The sequence below is a fragment of the Saccopteryx leptura genome, chromosome 3 (genome assembly GCF_036850995.1).
Source record: "Saccopteryx leptura isolate mSacLep1 chromosome 3, mSacLep1_pri_phased_curated, whole genome shotgun sequence".
NCBI lineage: Eukaryota > Metazoa > Chordata > Mammalia > Chiroptera > Emballonuridae > Saccopteryx > Saccopteryx leptura.
Window position 1 is genome coordinate 32314978 of NC_089505.1, and position 22779 is coordinate 32337756.

The 22779-nt window shown below is 41.0% G+C and overlaps 1 protein-coding gene across 2 annotated transcripts in view; it reads right to left on the reverse strand.

Annotated features, from left to right (window-relative positions):
* Positions 1 to 2047: 2047 nt before the first annotated feature.
* Positions 2048 to 22779, reverse strand: part of ARG1 (arginase 1) — a 41848-nt gene continuing 21116 nt past the window's right edge. The window contains exons 2-9 of one of the 2 annotated variants that reach the window (XM_066373218.1): positions 17723 to 17839; positions 11229 to 11301; positions 6826 to 7000; positions 4709 to 4868; positions 3420 to 3514; positions 2965 to 3069; positions 2618 to 2754; positions 2048 to 2380 (exon numbers count right to left, since the gene is read on the reverse strand). In XM_066373218.1, the coding sequence (XP_066229315.1) occupies positions 2214 to 2380; positions 2618 to 2754; positions 2965 to 3069; positions 3420 to 3514; positions 4709 to 4868; positions 6826 to 7000; positions 11229 to 11301; positions 17723 to 17779 (969 nt within the window). In that variant the 5' untranslated portion in view covers positions 17780 to 17839 and the 3' untranslated portion in view covers positions 2048 to 2213. The remainder of the gene's footprint in view (positions 2381 to 2617; positions 2755 to 2964; positions 3070 to 3419; positions 3515 to 4708; positions 4869 to 6825; positions 7001 to 11228; positions 11302 to 17722; positions 17840 to 22779) is intronic. The other variant, XM_066373219.1, reaches the window with a different exon arrangement.

Below are 22779 nucleotides of genomic sequence, written 5' to 3' on the forward strand. Positions count from 1 at the left end.
TTTTAATTTATTGATTTTAGAGGGAGAAAGAAGAAGGCAGAGAGAGAAAGAAACATTGATTCGTTGCTCCACTTATTTATGCACTCATTGGTTGATTCCTGTATGTGCTCTAACTGGGGATCAAACCCACAACCTTGGCATGTCAGGATGACACTAAATAATTGAGCTATCTGGCCAGGGCTATCAAATAACTTTTAAACCTTAGCTTCTCCATTTGTCAAATGAAAAAGCAAACTTATTAAAATGGCCTTACAGCGTTATGAAGGGCCAAAGGCCTTGAAGTGGTTAGGCGAAAGTAAAGCCATTCTGGGCGCAAGCGCACGATGCCCGCCTGCCCGTCTCACCACTTACGGCAGTGCAGTGGTGTTACCGGACCGGAACCGGCCCGGAGTGGGTCCACCTCTGGCTGGTCTGTACTGTGTTGGTTCTTGACTTCATGCAGGAGAGATGTCACAACGCAAGCCCAGATGGTTTTGAGAGACCATTTATTAAAGCTGGCAACAGTGAAACAAGGAAGGGCTTAGGATAGAAGCACCAGGAAAGAGCCCAGGTGGGTTGCTTTGGCTCCTGGGAAGTCCGAGAAAAGAGGGCTTGGGAGACAGGTTCGGGGGTTTAGCCTGGGAAAGCTGCTGCTGCCCAGGCCTCCCCTGGTTGCAAGCTTCTGGGGACCCTTAGAATTTAGGAGATGCAGGCCTGTGGGGGAAGAAAGGCGTGTGCGTGCTCTGGGACAGACAGTGCCGCTGTTTATTTTTAACGCCAGGAAATTTTTTGTTTGTTTGTTGGTTTTTTTTAATTATTCATTTTAGAGGAAAGGGAAGGGAGGATGAGTAGGATGCATCAATTCCCATATAGGCCTTGACCAGGCAAGATCAGTTTGGTTTTTTTTTTGTTTTTTTTTTTTGTTTTTTTTTACAGAGACAGAGAGAGAGTCAGATAGATAGGGACAGACAGACAGGAACAGAGAGATGAGAAGCATCAATCATTAGTTTCTTGTTGCGCATTGCGACACCTTAGTTGTTCATTGATTGCTTTCTCATATGTGCCTTGACCCTGGGCCTTCAGCAGACCGAGTAACCCCTTGCTCCAGCCAGCGACCTTGGGCCCAAACTGGTGAGCTTTTGCTCAAACCAGATGAGCCTGCACTCAAGCTGGCGACCTCGGGATCTTGAACCTGGGTCCTCCGCATCCCAGTCCGACACTGCACCACCGCCTGGTCAGGCACCAGGAAATTTTTATTTAGAAATTAATTTGTACATTTTTTTTCTAGAGATTAAATCTTTTGCCAAAATGGGAATATAAGTTTCTTAAAGTAGTTGGGAGGCTGGGGGTAAAAGGTGAAGGAATCAAGCTAAAAACAAAAAACAACTCATAGACACAGACAACAGTATGGGAATTACAAGAGAGAAAGGGGGTGGGAGGAGGTAGAAGAGGGTAGAGGGGGTAAATGGTGATGGAAGGAGACTTGGCTCGGCGTGGTGAGTGCACAAAACAGTATACAGATGATGTGTTATAGAATCGTGCACCTGAAACCTAATATAATTTTATTAACCAGTGTCACCCCAATAAACTGAATTTAAACTTTTTAAAAAAAGTTAACTACAGCCTGACCAGGTGGTGGTGCAGTAGATAGATCATCGGCCTGGGACGCAGAGGACCCAGGTTCAAAACCTGGTGGGCTGGCTTGAGTGTGGGGTTGCTGGCTTGAGCATGGGTTCATAAGACATGACCCCATGGTCACTGGCTTGATCCCAAAGGTCCCTGGTTTGAAGCCCAAGGTCTCTGGCTTGAGCAAGAGGTCACTTGCTCTGCTGTAGCCCCTTGGTCAAGGCACATATGAGAAAGCAATCAATGAACAACTAAGGTGCCGCAACGAAGAATTGATGCTTCTCATCTCTCTTCCTGTCTGTCTGTCCCTATCTGTCCCTCTCACTGTCTCTCTCTATCTCTCTCTGTCTCTGGGGGGAAAAAAAGCTAAGTTTACAAAAATTGGAATTTCCAAATATTTCACACCAAAAGGGAATTGATACAGTTTATTATATTTTATTTATTATTAATAATACAGTATATGAATATTAATAGTACTAATATTGCCTAAAGCAAAAAACAGTTTTCTGAAACACCAAATCTGTAAGAGGAAACCATAAGCGCAAGTAAATTGTTAGATTCACTAATGATGTTATTAGCTGTGAAATTCTTATATAAAGTTTCCACATTTACTTGGGTGGGTTAAGGTAGTCAATAGGCTTGTGATTACCCTCTCGAGCAAGCCCAAAACAAGCCAAGGTTATTGCCACCGCTGTGTTGACTGTTCGAGTTACTTCTTCCGGTGTCTTCCCCAGGGACGGGTTGACTTCCATGATATCTAATCCAGACAGCAGCCCTGTAACAACAAATGGAAACAAGGTAACTTGTTAAATAGTTGACATTTGAAATTCAGGATCTTAGACATATCACTCCGGAGTGTGAAGAGGGGGTGACCAGCTGAAACCACGTCAGTTATTGCATCATGGGATGGCATTCTGGAGGTGACAGCTGGGCCTGATTTTCAGGTCAGGCGGTAGAAAGATAAATGGCCACATGTATACTTGCTTCTCTATTCACCCAGATTTATGCCTACCTGTTTTGCAAATTTCTTCTGTGATGTAGAGACCTTCTCTGTAAGACAGACCTCCAATGACGGGCGTGCCAGTGGCTGGTGTGACAGACGGATCCAGGCCATCAACATCAAAGCTCAGATGAATTGGCCTTTTCTTTCTTTTAAGAAGCAGAAGAATAATTTAGTTTTAAGTTGGTAGTTTAATTTTAGCAGATAAATATAGTTCTTAGTTTGCTGTATAAAAGGAACAACACAGCAAAGTTCCATGATTTTACATAAAGGCCTTATTAATAACTTACACTGACTGGTGTCAGCAGCGGGTTCTTTTAATATCATATAAGTTTATGTTACACACACGAGCATCATACCTTCCTATTAGATAGCTGAGTGTTTCTTCCATCACCTTGCCAATTCCCAGTTTGTCCACTTCAGTCATTGAAAAGTATTTAATACCCAGAGTTTTCAAAATGTAGCTATGAAAGAGGAGATATTAAGATAATCTATAATTAATGTGGAGGTCAACTCTGCCCTCTTGTTTCCTTTTAAGAAAAGATCAATGGGATAAGATCAATGGGATAAAATTAGTTAAGTTCTGTGAACTGTGTTAAATATATAATATTTTTAACATCAAGTCAATTAATATAAAAATCACCTGAATATAAACATATATATAGAAATGTATATATACATATAAACGTATATAGATAAAGGTTTAGGTATATAGACTTGATGCCTAAAATAATTTTTTTCTCATAGGTTTGGCCAGTACACTTAAATGCAAAGGGACAAAATGAAAGTAAATCACATCAAGGAATAAACTTACTGTTCCCCAGGGTCCACGTCTCTCAGGCCAATATACACAATATCTTTGGCCGACATGCAAGGCGTCACCCAGGAGAATCCTGGTATATCGGGGATCTAAAATTACAATGCGTCCATTATATATGTTATATGTGCTTCTCTTGAGCAAATCTTACACTTGTTGGATTGCATATGTCTTATACCTTGAACATAAATTTGTATGAATCATTAAAAGACAATACAAAATGAAGAGGAGAATGCCTGCCTCGCCGGTGGTCCCCTTGAGTGCTTTGGCCTGGCCCAGCCTCACCCTGTGGCCCAGACCTAATCTGAATCACTTGTCGGCGTTCATCAGCATTTAATCATTTGTGCATGATTTCCACTGGGCCCTGTCTTCCCAGAACTCATCTGTGAGAAATCATGCTGCATCACTTCCGTTCTTTCTTCTCTCTCTTATTACAGACTTGACCGAGAAGGGGGCTTAGAGGACTAAAGCAATCCCCAGTTGCTTTTCAAATGTCCTGGAGTCAACCTGGGCTGTTCCCATGTGCTAGTATATACACATTTTGCAAGTGTATATACCTATCATTTGGTTGTTAATTCAGAAAATGTTAGTTCTGGGTATTTAACAGAGCATTCCCAAGTGTCATCATAAAGACCGATATACTCCAGTTGTATCAATAACTATGGTAGTAACAAGTATATCAGTAAAAATTATGAACCACAGTGTTAAATCTTAGTCTGGAATGTCATCTTATATCTTTTAGAAAAGAAGTTTCTAGGGAGCAAGGAGGGAGTTCTGCTTACGACTTAGGTATGTGCTTCTCACACTAAAGGTGTCAATAATAAACGGTTGTGATCCGCATTTTAAAACTCCATTTTTGAAAAGGCCCTGTGATGTGAAGGGGACGCTTGGTAAGAATGAGAGCTGTGTGGCAGGTAACAGAAGTCGGCACGAGGAGACCAGTTCTGGCCCTTGCCTGGCCATATGCTTGGCATGTGATCTGGGTGAGTTGGTTAACCTCTGAGCCTTGCTAACTTGCTTATAAAAGATGACTCTCTGCCCCACCTACTAAAAAGGGTAGTTTAAGAATCAAAAGGGAAGATATCAAATCAGTTTGCAAACTGTCGAGGAAGGTAGTGGTGCAGAGCCTCACCACCTCTATCTTCCAACCCTGTGCTTATTGGCTGCCAAGGAAACAGTTTGAAACTATCCCAAGAGTAAGAAGGCAGAGGGGTCCTTGCTTCCCTCCATCTCCCGGACTCTGCGAAAGAGTATTGTCTGGTAATAGAATACACCCAGCCTTTTACCTTCCCCTTCAGTTCCTTCAGGAGAAAGGACACAGGCTGTCCGTGCATGTTCCCGGAGCTGGTCGTCTGCGGAGTGTTGATGTCGGTGTGAGCATCCACCCAGATGACACAGAGGTCTGGGTGGATCCTGGCATGGCCCAAGATGCTTCCAATTGCCAAACTTTAGAAGAAAAAGTTCGTGTGAACATCAAGTTTGCAATATCATTATATACATCCTATTATCATTCATTCAGTGCTCGGGCTGGGTTTTCCTGTAAGTCAAAGAGGCTGATATTTCTCAAAGATTTTAAATTGGAGATGCTAATTAAACAAATTAATAGAGAAACTACAGCTTACACTGAATATGTACTAAGAAGCTAGGGTTCCACTGAGGGCTCACGAAATAATTTGTAATAGTTTTCAAAATCACCTTCCAGTGAAATTGTAAATTATAGTTTCATCAAAAATTAAATATGTGCAAAAATGCTACCACATAAGGAATTCCTTAGCATGAGACTATTCCATTTTCAGGGTTAAATCAGGCTTATTTTCTGCTGTCTCATTTCTCTTGGTAAATTCTTCATTCTCCCAAGTGAATTATGTCAGAGTCCTTCCAGTCTTCTTAAAACCCAATTGTGTACTATTGGAGAGGGGGCATCACTCAGAAGCCCTTCCCTCCGCCTCCGCCAGCACATCCCAGGTGCTCGCTCACTCTATTCAATGACCAGGTCCTCTGCTTGAACTTTCTACTCTCCTCCCACACATTTCAGGACCTACTCTTAGCCAGGTCCAGAACGCTCCAAGTTCATCTCAGGCACACCAAGCTCCAGGAAATTGCCTGATCGGAGCAACAAAGTGATGTCTTTCACAAAAGTTAAAAGATTAGGACTGGCCATACAATGCCCACCTTCTCCCACGTGTGAGCGTTTCGAGTGTCATTCGGAGACTCGTGAACTTTTCAGTTCTCAACGTGGAAGCAATCATGCCTTGATGTTCAGGTATTGATTACTCAGGCTTGATGTTTGTTTTCCCTCAAGTTCTTTTTTTTCCATTTTAAAATTTTCCACTTTAAAATGTTTCCACTTAAAATAGAAAGTAAGCCTGAGCTTCTCAATTTCAGTTTTGTCATAAAAGCCCTAGTAACAGTTTGATTTTCAGGACGAAATTTGAGGGGTTGAAATAATTGACTCTTGCAATGAAAGCCATTGTAATGCTTTTACTTTTGACCTAATCATACTTCCAGTTTTTGGGAACTTAAAAATAAAGATTAAAGAGGCTCATATACAAAAATTATTTTGCCAACTATTGATAATGCTGAAAATTTGAAAATAACCAGAATATCAGACAATATGGGTATATATAATGATATAATACTCTAATGAAAAATTATGCAATGTTAAAAACATATGTTAATATATCATGAAGTATGATAAAGACATTTCTACTGTAGATTAAAAACAAGACAGACTAACACACATACACACAATTGTTAAACAAAATCATGTACAAGGAAGAAATAGGGCAGAAAGGAAAATATGACATTTTCAATTCCAGTTGAAATGGTTGTTAGAGTTAACTACAATTACCACTGGTTTGTTTTTCTTTCCTTTTATATGTGTGTGTATTTCAAAAATTGCATAATTATTACTTTTATAATGGAAAGCACTTTTAAATGTTGACCTCAATGGGATGATCCTGATGATATCAGTAATCAGGTACAACGAGTTGACTTTGAATTTCCTCAGTACTTATTTAGTGAGAAATGTAAGCCTGGGCTGAATATTTTACTGAAATGCATTCATATTTTGTTTATTTTCTGTTTAATAAAGATAATGCAAGACTTCAAGTAGAGCTAAGTCTGTTTTCAAAGCAAAGCGGTAACCAATAAGACTTTTCTTAAAGGCAGAAGTTTGGTGTGAGCTATTGGCTCAGTGCTTTCCCTTCCGTACGTGCTCTCTCACGTGGCCTCGGCTTTGCCTCCTCCGGCTCGACCCCAGACCCTACCGAGCTCGTCATCCAACCCCACCTGTGGTCTGCACCCAGCACCAGGCTGTGTGAGCTATTGGCTCAGTGCTTTCCCTTCCGTACGTTCTCTCTCACGTGGCCCGACCCCCACCGCGCTCGTCATCCAGCCCCACCTGTGGTCTCCACCCAGCACCAGGCTGGTCCTCCCACTCTTCTTCACTTCCGCCACCACGCCAGCCAGCTGCTCGTTCGCTTTCCCCACGGACCTCGGATTCTTCATGATTTGAAATGGACTGTCATTAGGGACATCAGCAAAGGGCAGGTCCCCATAATCTTTTACGTCACACTCTACAATTAAAAGGAAAAGTTGCAGGTTACTAAGTTAAAAAAAGACAACAACAGTATGTGCAGGGTACTTTTAAATGTACAAAATAGGTATATTTCCTGAAGTATAAGCACAGACAAGGTCTGAACAGACTGTAGAAGTTGTGCAGGTAGAAGCCACGTCTGCTGTTGCCTGCCTCCATCCTCCGACCCGTGCTGCGCACCGGGGCCTGCCCTCCACCAGGCTCGCAGTAAGGACCTCAGTCCATCCACTCAGGCTATGAGAGCAACAGCCGTGACCTTCGCGTTTGGGCTTAATGGGTGGTGTCACTGTCTTTATCTGTGTTTTTGCGCTTTCTGCTTTTCTGCAATAAGCATGTATTGTAACGAAGAAATTATTTTTTAAACACACACACACACACACACACACACACACATGAAAGTACAGCATATTTTAGTAGCAATTCTTGGTTTCAATTCAATCTTTCACCTACTGAAGCAGGCCAACTCCCGCTTCTGTCCCTGGTACCTGCCTTATAGTGGTACTGTCAGAATCAACGAGTCAATGAGTATGTGACTACCATCGATCCCAACACTTTAGCAAGCTTAGGGAATAAAGGCTTTATTATTTTGCTTTTTAAATAATGTAACCCAAAGTTTCTAAGGACCGGGGTGAACTTCCTAAAAAGCACTGCATTAGGCCTCAAGTAAGAGCTCCGTGTGGAGCTGTGATTCAGGCTCGGTTCAGAGTTCTGACTCATGTCATGGTGTATTGTATTTCTTCATCTCTGTGTGTATCCATGACCCAGTAACACCTTGAGGGACTTAACCTGATATAAAATGTGACCAATATGCTGGTTAACCGATGGACTAGTTCAGTTCATTTACCCAGAATTTCTGTTCTTTATTAAGGTCTCACTCTTTTTTAGATTTATGAGGTGTATTTCTTATTTGCTAAAATTTATTCATTTTAAGTGTATCGGTCAGTGAGTTTTAGAAATATCTACAGTCTATCAACTACCACCACAGTCCAGATCTAGACTCTTCCATTAGCACCCTCACCTCCCTCCTGCCCCTCTGCAGCCAGCACAGTCAGTCACCCTGTGGCACAGGTGTGCCGCCTTTCATTTACCTACCGGCTGATAGGCACTTTGCAGTTTCCCTGTTCTGGCTATTATAAATAATGTCGCTACAAACCTTCAAATACAAACATGATTTTGCAGGACACATATGTGTTCACTTCTTTGAAGTAAATACCTAGGAGTAGATTTTTTGGGTTAAAAGGTAAATGTATGTTTTTGTTGTTGTTGTTGTTTTTTGTGGCAGGGACAGAGAGAAACAGGGACAGGCAGACAGGAAGGGAGAGAGATGAGAAGCATCAATTCTTCGCTGCGGTACCTTAGCTTCTTATTGATTGCTTTCTCATATGTGCCTTGACTGGGGGGGGGGGGGTACAGCAGACTGAGTGACCTGTAGCTCAAGGCAACGATCTTGGGCTCAAGTTGGTGAGCCTTGCTCAAACCAGATAAGCCCACATTCAAGCCGCTGACCTCTGGGTTTTGAATCTGGGTCCTCTGCGCCCCAGTCCGACGCTCTATCCACTGCGCCACCGCCTGGTCGGGTAATGTATGTTTATTTTAAAAACTGCCCCTCTCCTTTCCAAAGTGGCTGTATTATATAATGCATTCTCATCACAAACATCCGAAGGTTCCAGTTGTTCCATATCTCAGCAACACTTCATCAGCATTTTATATATAAAGATGATATGTACTTTAGCTATACTTTTAAAATACAAAATACACTGTTTTGTCTTTTTCCAAATAGCTCTGATATATGGAAAAGATTTATATAGGTGGATGGGGATCCTCAAACCTTTCAGCGAGATCTTCTGAGCATGGCTTTTAAGATATCAAGAGGCAGAAAAAGCCCAATAGAGATCAGGGGAACTACCAGCTTTTAGGATACGCCCTTAAAGGCTCCAATGCCCCAAAGGGATCTCATGGGATGCCATCTGGGTCCTGCTTCAATAGTGGAAAGGAAGGTCATTGAGCTAAAGCCTGCCAGGCTTACATGCCTTTGCTGTGAGGAAAAAGGGACACTGGAAGGTAGGCTTACCCTTCGCTCCTCTAAGGGAGGGTTCAGTCTCTTCCAGCCCTGCTCCAGCCACCTATGACCTAACCTTGCCCAGAATGCTGGGGTTTGCCACTGAAGACTGAAGGTGCCCAGGGCCGTTGGCCCCATCTACGACACTGTGGACGAGCCTAGGGTATTTCTTCCAAGAAGCAGGTAAACTGATCTCATTTGCACAAGGGCCACTTAACTATGTCTTGCCTGAATAGTCAGGTTTTTTATTCTTCCCTTGAAGATCTCTGTTGTGGGTGTTGATAGTCCTATTTTCTGCTGCTTTGTTTAATATATAGTGTTTCCTTTATCCCTCCTACCTCAATGTCCCACTCATATTTCAGGCTGGGACCTACTCCTAATTTAGAGCTCTCTTTCCCCCTTTTGCCAACTTCTATTATGAATCTACCTTTGCCACCCAGCTTGGTATATCCCAAGGTTCTCTTTACCAAGCCACAGTCACAGAGCTCCAGGGAAAAGCACCCTGGTCTCATCTCTCCAGGCAGAGGAGAACAGAAGCTCCATCTCTACATATGCTGCAGATGGCTTTTCCAGTCTACCTGAATCATTACCAGCCTGAAGCAGCGGTCACTGGGACTTGGACATGAGCTGCAAAGTATAGAATTGTGACAACAATTCCAGTGCCATGCAGACTTTTCCTGGATGTGGACTTTTCCTGGACTCCTGCTCCTTGTGACAGCTCCTAACAGACTGAACGGGGGTTGGGTTGCATTTCTCAGGGATTTGGCAAGGTGCTGGGGCCAACTTGGACTTGGCGAACATGTTAAGGACACTACTCTTTTATGGATTCTTGCTGTATTGGCCAAGATTTTGCTTAAAGGCTTTAATCACTGTTAAAAAATAAAATAGAAGACTGGATAAAGATGTGGCATATATACACCATGGTATACTATTCAGCCATAAGAAATGATGACATCGGATCACTTACAACAAAATGGTGGGATCTTGATAACATTATATAGAGTGAAATAAGTAAATCAGAAAAAACCAAGAACTGCAGGATTCCATACATTGGTGGGACATAAAAACAAGACTAGGAGTCATGGACAAGAGTGTGGTGGTTACAGGAGGGAAAGAGGGAGAGGGAGAGGGGGAGGGGGAGGGGCACAAAGAAAACTAGATGGAGGGTGACAGAGGACAATCTGACTTTGGGTGATGAGTATGCAACAGAATTGAATGACAGGATAACCTGGACATGTTTTCTTTGAATATATGTACCCTGATTTATTGATGTCACCCCATTAAAATTAATAAAACTTTATTTATTATAAAAAATAAATAAAATACAAAATATTTTTTTCATTTGTATGCTGCTCACATATGTAAATATGTATGTGTGTACAATATGAGTAACGATACACACATATTAGAATTATTATTGGGTTTTGTTTGTTTAGATTCTCCAAGTTTATTCACAGCCGTGCTGTAACTAAATACTTCGTTATGATTTCTGATATTACAGTGAATTTCCCTGGGCGTGTTTTTGGATAGCATAAGCCTTCCTTTAAAGAAAAATAAGTATCAGTTCTTGCAACAACCAAGGGAACTGAACTCCAGCGAGTTCATGGAAGTGGCTGAATAGAAAGGCAAAAGCTGGGAGAAAGTCAAGTTTTGACTTAATAGCCCATTCTGATATTATAACCAGAGCTGCACTTCTGTGGTCCAGAAGTCATTTCAGACACCCCCGATGTTAGCAGGAGCCCACTCCTTCCTTCCGAGAGGGAAAGAAAGCAGCTGATCATATTTCTACTTAAAAGTTACCTTGTTCTTGGCCCTGGCCAGTTGGCTCAGCGGTAGAGCGTCGGCCTGGCGTGCGGGGGACCCGGGTTCGATTCCCGGCCAGGGCACATAGGAGAGGCGCCCATTTGCTTCTCCACCCCCCCCTCCTTCCTCCCGGGCGCTGGGGATGGCTCCTTGGCCTCTGCCCCAGGCGCTAGAGTGGCTCTGGTCTCGGCAGAGCTATGCCCTGGAGGGGCAGAGCATCGCCCCCTGGTGGGCAGAGCGTCGCCCCTGGTGGATGTGCCGGGTGGATCCTGGTCGGGCGCATGTGGGAGTCTGTCTGTCTCTCCCCGTTTCAGCTTCAGAAAAATACAAAAAAAAAAAAAGTTACCTTGCTCTTTAAGTTTCTCCAGCAGGCCAGCCTTTCTCAACACTGAAGGGCCTTCCTCCACTCCTCCTCGCGGCTGAACAATGAGAAGGTAAAGCAATTCAAACATCATCTTGATCATCAGATGCCCACAGCAGGAAACTTCTCGTTATTTAATCGGTTGAATAGCAATCTGATTTTGTGAGTCCCTACAGATCCAGGAATTTGCATTACCTTGTTTAATTATCACAGCAAGGTAGATCGGGTTACTCCTATGTTAAATTCGAGCATGGAGAATCAGAAAGGTTACATAATTTCCCTACAGGCACACAGCTAACAAGTGGCAGAGACTCAGGACCTTACCCACGTCTTTTGGATTCCAAAACCTGCACCTCCTCTTCCCATCACGACATGCTACCAACAAAGTACACATGTATTTTGTGCAAAAGCACTCGGACAGATGGAGATACAATAATTAAAAGAAGATGGTTTCTGTCTTGGAGTAACTTGTAAGCTCATAGGAGATTTGGATATTTCACTTCAATTACAGCACTTGGAAATTTTCCTCAATGCAGATACAAGATGTCATAACAATAAAAACAGGATTCTCCTAATACGGCCAGGGACAGAGCGTGTTAGGTGGAAGGGTGACGTTTCAGCTTAGTGTTGCAACACGAGTTCAGGACAATGGAGACAGTGATGGAGAAACTTTGTAAACCAGGGGGAACAGCGTGAGGAAAGGCATTTAAAAAAAAATAAAAGTGACACAGGAGAGAGCTACGTGTAGGTCCTCACGGTAACAAGGTCAGGCTCTTGGGGACAAAGCGGGCAATAGGTAAAATCACCAGGCAGCTGGCTGAAACCACTAAGACCAACCTAGTACAGAGTATTTCAAACTTTGACCTGCTTAATAAGCACAGTGAACAAAAACTTTAACCTTGCCGTATTTACATCCGGGAAGCTAATGTGCTTCCTTCTGGCAATAAAAGTTCTCTAGCCTTCTGTCACATCAGTGATCTAAAAAACAGTTCTTTCAGGTGTCTGGCTGATTCTGGTTTCCAACAAGGGTTTTGGATACAGAGTTATGTCCTGTTGTCAGATGAGGAGAGGTACCAAAAGACATGAATGTCTCTCCTTAGGATTGGGCTGTAGCCCCACCCAAGCAAATAGTTCTTCCCAATTCAAATTAGCAGATGACTTTCCCTGGCTGCCAAACAAATCCTCCATGCCAGACTCCTGTCCGGCAGAGGGACCCCAAGCGCCCTGGCTGAGGAATTTCATTCCTGCGCTCCACCCCCCTGTCCCCTGACGCTCTCCACCTCCACCTCAACCAACAGATAGTTTCTCTCTCTTTAAACCCCATAGAGTGCTGCTTGGATCAGATTCAGCCTTCAATTTTGTGTTCGTTTTTTCTTTTCTTTATTTTTTCATTCTTTTTTTAAAAATTATTTTTATTGATTTTAGAGAGAGAGACAGCAGTTTGTTGTTCTATTTATTTATTAATTCACTGGTGATTCTTGTATGTGCCCTGACCCAGAACTGAACCTGCAACCTTGACCTATAAGGATGACGCTCTAACAGCCAGTTTAGCTAAACCATCCAGGGTTCTTCTCTTCATTTTTGGATTTCCATCCAAGTTTCTTTATCCTTGCAGCACTACATTTTGTAGGGTACAGCTAACACTTAGTACATGCTCAAAAATCATCCATTTGATAAAATCCCCTGGCCTTTCCCCTGCTCCCTTAAAACGTGTAGAACAAATCAAATGTCAGTTGACACTATATTTGCATTAATGCAGTCATTAAAATTTCCCAGAGTGAGGTTTGCTAGCATTCTTTTACATTTGTTTCATTCAAATTGCTGCTCATGATTAGTCCTTTCTTATTGCTTGATTTACCTACCCACTTTGGACATCACTTGTTATCTTTACTGCCTTTGAAGCTGAGTCCCAGTTCCTCACTGGCCACGAGTGGGAGATTCCCTGCGCATTTAAGGAGGCATCCGTGAGGGTCAGGAGCACACAGGTTTTGGAATCAAACAGTGCAATCTGGAATCACACACTCAAGGCTGTGTGACTATGAGCAAATTTCCGAACTTCTCTGAGATTTAGTTAGCTCAACTGTAAAATAAACATAATACTTACCCCATTTTTTGCCACCACCTCCCTCCTACCTCCCACTGTCTTACCAGAAGGGAGACAGGGAGTAGAGTGCTTTCTCAAGCTCAGCCTTCTAGTCATTTGTCCTCTAATCCTTTCTCTTGCATGTCTGTCAAACTTTTACCTGCTGTAGGTAGGGACAGATGTTTCTATGTTGGCCATTTTTTCCTTCTATGTTATGTCTTAGTGTAGAAAAATACCTCTCTCTGAGTTCTTATTATCATGAGACAATAAGCTTCACTCTCATGGGACCACATTTTAATGGGAGAAGGGTTGTGGTGTGAAAAGAAAGAATTACTGAGGACAGAAAATACACTAGGCTACATCCCCTAGAGGGGCTGTTATCATCAGTCTAAGGCCTTCTGCTGAGGACCAGGGGCCAAAGCAAGTTCATACTCCTTCCTTCCTTCCTCCCTCTCTTCTTTCTCCCTTCCTTCCTTCCTTCCTTCCTTCCTTCCTTCCTTCCTTCCTTCCTTCCTTCCTTCCTTCCTTCCTTCCTTCCCTCCTTCCTTCCTTCCTTCCTTCCTTCCTTCCTTTCTTTCTTTCTTTCTTTCTTTCTTTCTTTCTTTCTTTCTTTCTTTCTTTCATCTTTCCTTCTTTCTCTCTCTCCCATTCCTTTCTTCCTTCCTTCCTTCCTTCCTTCCTTCCTTCCTTCCTTTGTTCCTTTTTTCCTTCCTCCCTCCCTCCCTCCCTCCCTCCCTTCTCTATTCCTTCCTCCCTTGCTCCTTTACTTTTGTCAATTATTTCAATTCTGACTTTGTTAGAACCTGCCCAAAAATAAGTGAGCAAATTGTGGATTTTGCAATTAACCCCAGCATTAAAAAAGAAACATTTTTGTGTCAGCAAAATACCCTATCTTCTGGGAAAGACCTTTGAAGGATTTCCAGAGAAAGTAACACAGTATTTACTGACATACAAATGCCGTTTGGGTCTCTAACCTCTGACCCATCCAATTTCATTTTGCAATAAAAAGCCAGATTGCAAAGCAAGACTTCAAAACTAAGAGAAGTAAAACACTACCCATGTGGGCAAAGAGAAGGTTCTGAGGAACCTGGAGAAAACTCCATTTAAAACGGTAACGAAAGAATAATCTAAGGACTTTCGATTCACACTTGTCTTATTTGTTTTCGTTGTTGTTTTTATCTATTTATTTATTTATTTATTTATTATGATCTTCTTCCTCTTTAAGGATAGATATGTGTTGAAGTCTAAGGTGTCTGTAATCTCATTATATTTACCAGAATGAGTATGGTCAGGCAGGAAAAAAATACTTTATTTCAATCTTACTGGAATGTTTGGCAATCTGGGAATTTCATAAATCTATTAGTCCTTTCACCATTACCAATGTACAGTCAGATTTTATTTTTCCTTTCCTCAAAGATAGATACACAAAGGATTCATTCTACTTAGTTGATGAACTAACACTTCTATAGAATTATTAAAGCCCTTAAAAATATGAATCGTTGTCAAAGTTGCATAAAGCAATCATACACAGGTTACCCAAATTAAAAGAACTCTGAAGGTTGACTCCAGTCGATGACATTTTTCTAGGCATTTATCACATAACTAAAGAAATATGTTTTCTTAAAATTCTCTCTATATATACACAATAGCACCAAAAACAATGAGAACATGGACATCTAAATAAGTAGCTAACCTGAAGAAATAGTCTATTCCCATTCACATAAAAATATTTTCTTTTTTTGCCTGACCAGACGGTGGCACAGGGCATAGAGCGTTGGACTGGGATGCCGAGGACCCAGGTTCGAGACTCCGAGGTCGCCAGCTTGAGCGCGGGCTCATCTGGTTTGAGCAAAAGCTCACCAGCTTGGACCCTAGGTCGCCGGCTCCAGCAAGGGGTTACTCGGTCTGCTGAAGGCCTGTGGTCAAGGTACATATGAGAAGGCAATCAGTGAACAACTAGGGTGTCGCAACGCACAACGAAAAACTGATGATTGATGCTTCTCATCTCTCCATTCCTGTCTGTCTCTGTCTATCCCTCTCTCTGACTCCCTCTCTATCTCTGTTAATATATATATATTTTTTCTTTTTAAAAATATTTTAAAAGTTTAACTTTTTATAAAAAATTTACTAAACTTACTCTAGATTTAAACAGGCCCAAGTTCCAACCCCAGCTGCACCTCTCCACCCACCGATCAGCGTGACCTTGGTGAGGTTACAGCGCCTTCCTATGCCCCGGCTTCCTCGCGTGTCAAGACCGCACCGTCACCACCTAACGGGACGACTGCGACAACCAGCCAGGAGAAGGACTCGATGGCTGTGCCTGCCTCACTGTAAGCACTCAAAGGTGCTATTTTTATCGTTAAAAAAATTTACGCATTTTACAAATAAAATTGAAATAAAGGAAACAATATTTCACAAGGAGCTTTTGGTTTTCTCCCTGCAAGTTTAGCATTGTTCATTTTGCCTTCCTCTACTTTTGTGGGTTTCTCCTGCTGAGAACAGACCACGTTTACAGATAAACTCACTGGGCGAAAGAAAGATGAAAGGAAGTGACACGGCTACTGTCAACTACTAGAACCATATACAAATGCAAGTCTACGGAGCTGAGCTGTAGAGGAACAAACAATGCCGTGTTAGTGAGAACGACACTAGAACCAGCTGACACATGTCTTCACGTTCCAATGAGGGGGGAGCCACATTTCTTGAGTAAACTTAAAATGTGATCTTCCTATATGACGGAGCTAATATTTCATTCTGATAAGAAATTAGCTCAGTGAAAAAGGAAATAAAATCCCCAAACTTAATTCCTAGAAAATAGAATGGTGAAGAGACATTCCAAAGTGGTTTGAGCACCTCGTTAGTAGAAAGAGAGGTGGGACAAAATACTGCCTAAATGGAAACCATAGTAAGTTACTTCCTAGAGAAGACTCTGTTTTTGTCATATCTTTAAATTCTGCTGGCCCTGCCAGCTGGCTCACTGGTAGAGTGTTGGCCTGGGTCGGCCTGGTGTGTGAAATTTCTGGTTTGATTCCCGGACAGGACATACAGGAGAAGCTACTGTCTGCTTCTCTGTCCCTCCCTTCCTCTCTCTTTCTCTCTCTTTCTGTCCTCATGCCATTAGTCATGGCTCTAATGGTTCGAACAAACTTGGCCCTGGGCGCTGAGGATGGCTCCATGGCCTAGCCTCAGGCGCTAGAATAGCTCGGTTGCCAAGCAATGGAGCAGCAGCCCAGACAAGCAGAGCATCTCCTGGCAGGAGGTTTGCCAGGTAGATCCCAACTGGGGTACATGTGGGAGTCTGTCTCTGATTCCCTGCCTCTCACTTAATTAAAAATAAATAAATGAATAAATAAATTCCTTATAAGCATAATGTTTGGCCAGATATCAAGCTCTGGGACATTATCAGGCACTCTGCAAAATGGTAGGGCACACTGAAGTGCTGATCTTCAAGGGGAGAAGGCTCTGGAAGCTTCTGGAGGGCTAAGGACCAGTGAAGTAGGTAGTTCTCTCCACAGGACTTTAGACTTCTCACTCTTGGTGAAAAGAATGCACAGAAGCAGCTCTATTCACCTTAGTTGTGAAAAACACATCTCTACATTGCTAGCAATTAGTACCCATAGAGAGGATTTCTTTTCCAAAGGACTTTATATGTTTAACTTGAAGTTACCATTAATTATCCTTACTTTGCCAGATGAAACGTAACAGGCAGTGGGAAAAGACTATGTTTTACAAGATATCAAAAGATGTGTTTTAAATTCATTCTTAACCCCCAAAAGTATGTTAATAGTATTAGCTTATTTGGTCCACAAACCACAAATGAATGTATTAATAGCGCCTTAGTCATATCAACATTCGCTGGGTTTATAGGACAGTATACCTACAGCAGAAGACTGTTTTCCCGTAGGTAGAGCTGTTCTTGTAAGATTTTCCATCTCCATCTGAAATAATAGCCACCTGCATACTTACTGCAAAGTCTCCTGCTTCCTCTGCTTCCTGGGAGCTGCTGACCTCAATCGGCAGGTCAGCTGCACTATTCTGAGGCTTGGGGCAGGTTGGGGAGGAAACCCACAGCCAAGGGGCCCAGAGGCTGAGCATTTCAGCAATGCTTCACTCAGGAAGCCGGCTAAAAATACAAGGAAAATTTAGTAGATCCAAATAAAAGTGGCTGTGGCTGAGATTAGGAACCGCAAAAATAAGCGGGCTGGTGACCGTATTTGCACAATGTTGCAAAATAGTGAGACAGCTTTAAACTATATACTTTTCCAGGGCCAGATTGTATCAGGGAACTTAACTAACCAGACAATAACACTTCATTTATATGAAAGTCTGAAACTTTCTAATGAATTCCAGCTATTCAAAGCCAATTGTGTTTTGTTTTGTTTTGTTTTTTACTCACCTGTCCCTTTGAGAAAGGAGCTCCGACGATTCCTATGGATTTTGACTTAGAACTCATGCTCTGATGTTTCTGGTCACTGCTCCCGAGCTGTCCAGCCAGTCACCACTCTCTGCAACCCTCAGTGACAGAAGACACATATTTTTTCCACTTATAATTGGGTTGAATCTGTTTACCTTATTCTAATGAGGGAGATTAGCTCCACCTACTGTACCAAAAAATGATAGTCAACTGAAAGTCTCACAAGTTCTTCATACATGGAATAACCATAAATCCTCTGAGTCCAGGATCTCTGCTTACGTGAGATTATTCATGTCCCCAATTCACAGCCATTTAACAAGTCAGCTAGGTTAATACCTTCCCTAATCGCAATCTTTATTCTTAATTATAACAGTCTTTTCTCATCACAACCAATTCATCATGATCACATAAATGGTGCCATGGTTCTAGTTGTGCAAACTCAGGGAAGGGCACTTACTTCCTCCAAGTCTCCAAATCCTCTGTGTCAAGAAGGGCTCGGACAGGCAAGATGGCCTCTCACACCCCTTTAAGCCCTGTAATCCTGAGTTCAGGTGTCACACACTAGGATTAATGGTAATCAGTGAGACACACATCATACACCACTAGGTTATAGTCTTAGTAGAGGCACATGACTTTCTTTTCTGCTTATTACAATACTTAAAGAAAATCTTAGTTGCCTCATTAACAGCCTAGAGATTTTTACCATACTAATTTTGAAATATGGTGTGTAGAAAAACAACATTCCAAATCATAATGCATAATCAAGATATAGAAGTAAAAATAGCCAACAGTGAGTTTTTGTAATGTGCCAGATGCTGTTCTGTTTCCTATTATCTCACTTAATCCTTATACTAACCTTATGTCAAGTCTCATCATTAGTGTCATTTTACTCATGAAGAAACTGAAGCTCAAAGAGGTTGCCAAATGTCACACACAGATTGCAGAAGAAGAGCCATGATTCACTCTTAAGCGTTCTGGATCCAACTAACCTCTGGACTTTGCAATCAAAACACAAGCCAAGTGTCAGATACTTGTGCCTGTCAGATCTGTGCGGGGAGTTATTTATTGTCATGCAGAAGTTTGGATTTAGAAAAAAAAGCACCCCAAAATTATTCCAACTTTAAAATGTGATTGTAATGTAAAAGTAAAATTCACTTAAAAGAAACTAATTTCTTTTTTCTATTGGGTGGGAAAGAACATTGTGAAGTATTTAAATTCCATGAAGGAAGATAATTTTGTCTGTTGTATTCCCAGGACCTAGAACAATGCTGATATGTGATCAGCACTCAGTAAATATTTACAAAATGTATGAATGCAAAAACCAAGATCTCACAGGTCCATTTTAATAGGACTATTTTCCAAATAGGCTTTCTCTCTTTCAACTGTGGATTTGCTTGAATATCCTAGATATTTGCTTATAGTTTTTTATATAGCTAGATATTAATCTCTTATGGCAGTGATTTTCAACCTTTTTTCATCTCAAGACACACATAAGCTAATTACTAAAATTCTGCAGCACAACAAAAAAATATATTTTTTTGCCAATCTGACAGAAAAAATAGGCATAATTTTGATTAATTTACACTGGATGGCTATTGTTGTGTTGGCTGTTGTCACTGTTTTATTTGACAATCTAAAAGAAAAGAGGTCAGTGCCCCTGACTAAACAGGTATTATATGTTTTAAAAATTCTTGAGGCACATGCTGTTGAAAATTGCTGTCTTATGGTGTTGACATTGCAAAAAATTTTTCCAACAATCAGTAATCTTTTTACCATAGACAGGGAACACAAGGGAATCTTCCCCACTGGCCAAGATGGCAAAGGGGGATGGATGTCCCTATACTGAGCGCAACAAAACTGGCACGATGATTAGGTAGAAAAAAAAGCCCTCCCCTCCATATCCCTGTAATGACCACAGGCTTGAGCATCTTCCCAGAGGAGATGGTCTCTGAGATACAGAAGTTCACCATTCTCTCAGGTTCTGACAGCTGGGTAAACTTTTGCACCAACATGTGTCTCCCAAGTTCTGCTTTCCTTGCAGCAGGTAGCCAAACCTGAGTTTTTGGTTATAATCTGATAACTTTGCATATGTTATCACCCCAAATCCTTAATGTTTAAGTAGACAACTGAATAATTTTCCTTTTATGTTTTGTGTTTTGAAAATTTTGATTAAGTCCTTCTTACTCCAAAATCACAAATATATATATATTTCTATATTTTCTTCTATTTGCAGGGGTCCCAAAACTACGGCCCGTGGGCTGCATGCAGCCCCCTGAGGCCGTTTATCCAGCCCCCGCTGCACTTCCGGAAGGGGCACCTCTTTCATTGGTGGTCAGTGAGAGCAGCACATTGACCATCTCATTAGCCAAAAGCAGGCCCATAGTTCCCATTGAAATACTCGTCAGTTTGTTGATTTAAATTTACTTGTTCTTTATTTTAAATATTGTATTTGTTCCCATTTTGTTTTTTTACTTTAAAATAAGATATGTGCAGTGTGCATAGGGATTTGTTCATAGTTTTTTTTATAGTCCGGCCCTCCACAAGGGACAGTGAACTGGCCCCCTGTGTAAAAAGTTTGGGGACCCCTGCTTTAGAGCTTATCTTTCACATTTACTTCTTTAATCCATCTGCACACCTCTTGCTGTATTGTGAAAGTTTTCCAACTGTATTTTTTCCTATACAATCCATTGGTTTTCTAAACAACATGCATTGAATAGTCCATCCATTTAGCCCCATTCATTCAAGTGTGGTATCTTCATTATACACCAAGTTCTCTTGAACGCACAGAAGCATCACTGGGCTCTTTCTTCTGTTCCACTGGCTCAGTTTCCTGTGGATGCACCAAGTCCACACTGTTTTATTATCATGATTTATAATATAGCTCACTATTCCTTGGACAAGAGCGACATGTTTGTTCTTCTTTTACGAAATTATTTAGTTATTCAAGGGCCTCTACTCTTTTGTGTACTTAGAATAAATTGTTAGATTCCAAAAAAAAAAAGTCCTACTAAAATTTTTAATAAGTTTATAAATTAATCAATAGAGATTTTCTACCTTTCGAATTTCATTGCCTGGATTTAAAAAAAAAACAAAAACTCTAACACCTGAAAGTTCTTCTATCAAGTGGAGATTGCTTTCCTGTTATTTGACCCATTGATCACAACCCTTCAAGCAAGTAAAATACAGCCTCTTGACTGTCATGTATTTCTTGGATCCTCCGTTGTTTAGCTTCAGTATCCCCAGGTAACTCATCAGTTTCTTGTGTCACATGAATTCTCAGTACCAATTATTATATTATTAATTTTGGGAATATGGTTGCCCTCCCCTTATAGTTATATCTAAGTTTTCTTTTATTGCTTTACGTAATAAATATACTCAGATTGTACTCTGTATCTGGTCATTTTAGTGTTTCAAATCTTTATAGGCCTATCACTGTTCTTATTGTTTCTTTATAAGGATGATTTCTTTTTAACATACTTTATTTTATTTTTTACTGAACTTATTGGAGTGATATTGGTTAATAAAATGATATGGGGTTCAGGTGTACAATTCTATAATACATACTGTATAGTGACTTGTTTTTTAAAATACCAGATCATCTTTTTTTTTCTGTGCTGTTCATCGTTAATGAAAATACATGGTGGCATAAAAGTAGGTTTATAGCTGTGAGTACACAAAACACAGAGTGTATGCTTGTATTATTATTTATTAATTATTGTATTATTTTCCATATGAACAACTGTACTTTTGCCCGGCCCTGTATTTTCCAGGCATAATGTGAGGATATGATGAAATTACCCTGCTCCAGAAAAGATCTGCATGGTTTCCGGGCACATAAGGGCAAAACAAGTATAGGGCTACCTTAAACCAAATTCAGAGGCTAGGGTTCTCCACACCACTTTGGAATTAAAACTTGGAAACAAACTATTGTGAAAGCTGGTTAACTTTGAACATTTAGCCTCTTAGGGTCACAAATTTTTTTATTTTAGGTGCACTCTTCAGTTCTGAGCTTTTTATACACCCTGAGTTTTTATTTCTGTCCACTTGACTCCATGAAGCTATGAAAACAAAAATTAAAATTTACCAGAATCATCAAATGTCCCAGAGCAAAAGCCGTTTCTGTTCCAGCTTACCATTTGGGCTTCCTACTTTGCATTTAAATTTTAGCCTCATAATTCTTGACTGTCATGTTAGGTCATCACTGCCTTTAGATGAGTTTTGCCCAGTATTTTTAGTTGTTTTCATTAAAAAAGATGATCTTAGAAACCTAACCTACCATTGGGGAAACTGAAAATTTACAGGTAGACTCTTGAGATTACTCAGGCAAAATACAGTGGGAAGTCGAATGTAAGATCTTTCCAGTGACGTTTCCCCAAAGAAGAAATAGACAAGATATCAAGTCTCTGGGTGGACCCTCCGAAGATGTGAACTGAGGGCGTGTGAGCCAGAAGGCTGGCTCGCTAGTTCTCTGGAGTCAAGAACAAATAAGTCAGTTCCCTTTGAGATTATGAAACAGCTTTACCTGGCAGCAAGTCAACTGATCAATTTTTATGACCTATGTACTATAACGTCACTCACATATGTCAGAATTCCTGCAATACACCGAAGTGCACACCTATACTCCATGGGTGGTTCAAAACATGTATTTCTACGTAGGGAGAGGGGGACCAGTGAAGGCAGATGACTCTACCTGTCTAGATTCTTTAATAAGTAATCATTCAATAAATATTTACTAAAATCCATTTTACTCAGTGCTTTCTGTTATGTGGGACTCCAAAGTATACTATGTAGACATTACCTTTGACCCAGGATGAATCTAGGATCACAGATTGCATGAACTTGTCATGTCTTCTTAGTCTCTTTTAATTTGGTACAGTTACCCAGTTGTTTCTTTTTGTTTATTTATTTACTTGTTTATTTATTTATTTTGTCTTTTGTGAACTTTGGTTTGTTTGTTTTTTTCTTTTTTTTTTTTTCTTTATTTGGGTGACATGACTCACTTCCGTTAGAGGCTATGTTTCTTTTTTTTTAATTTTTAA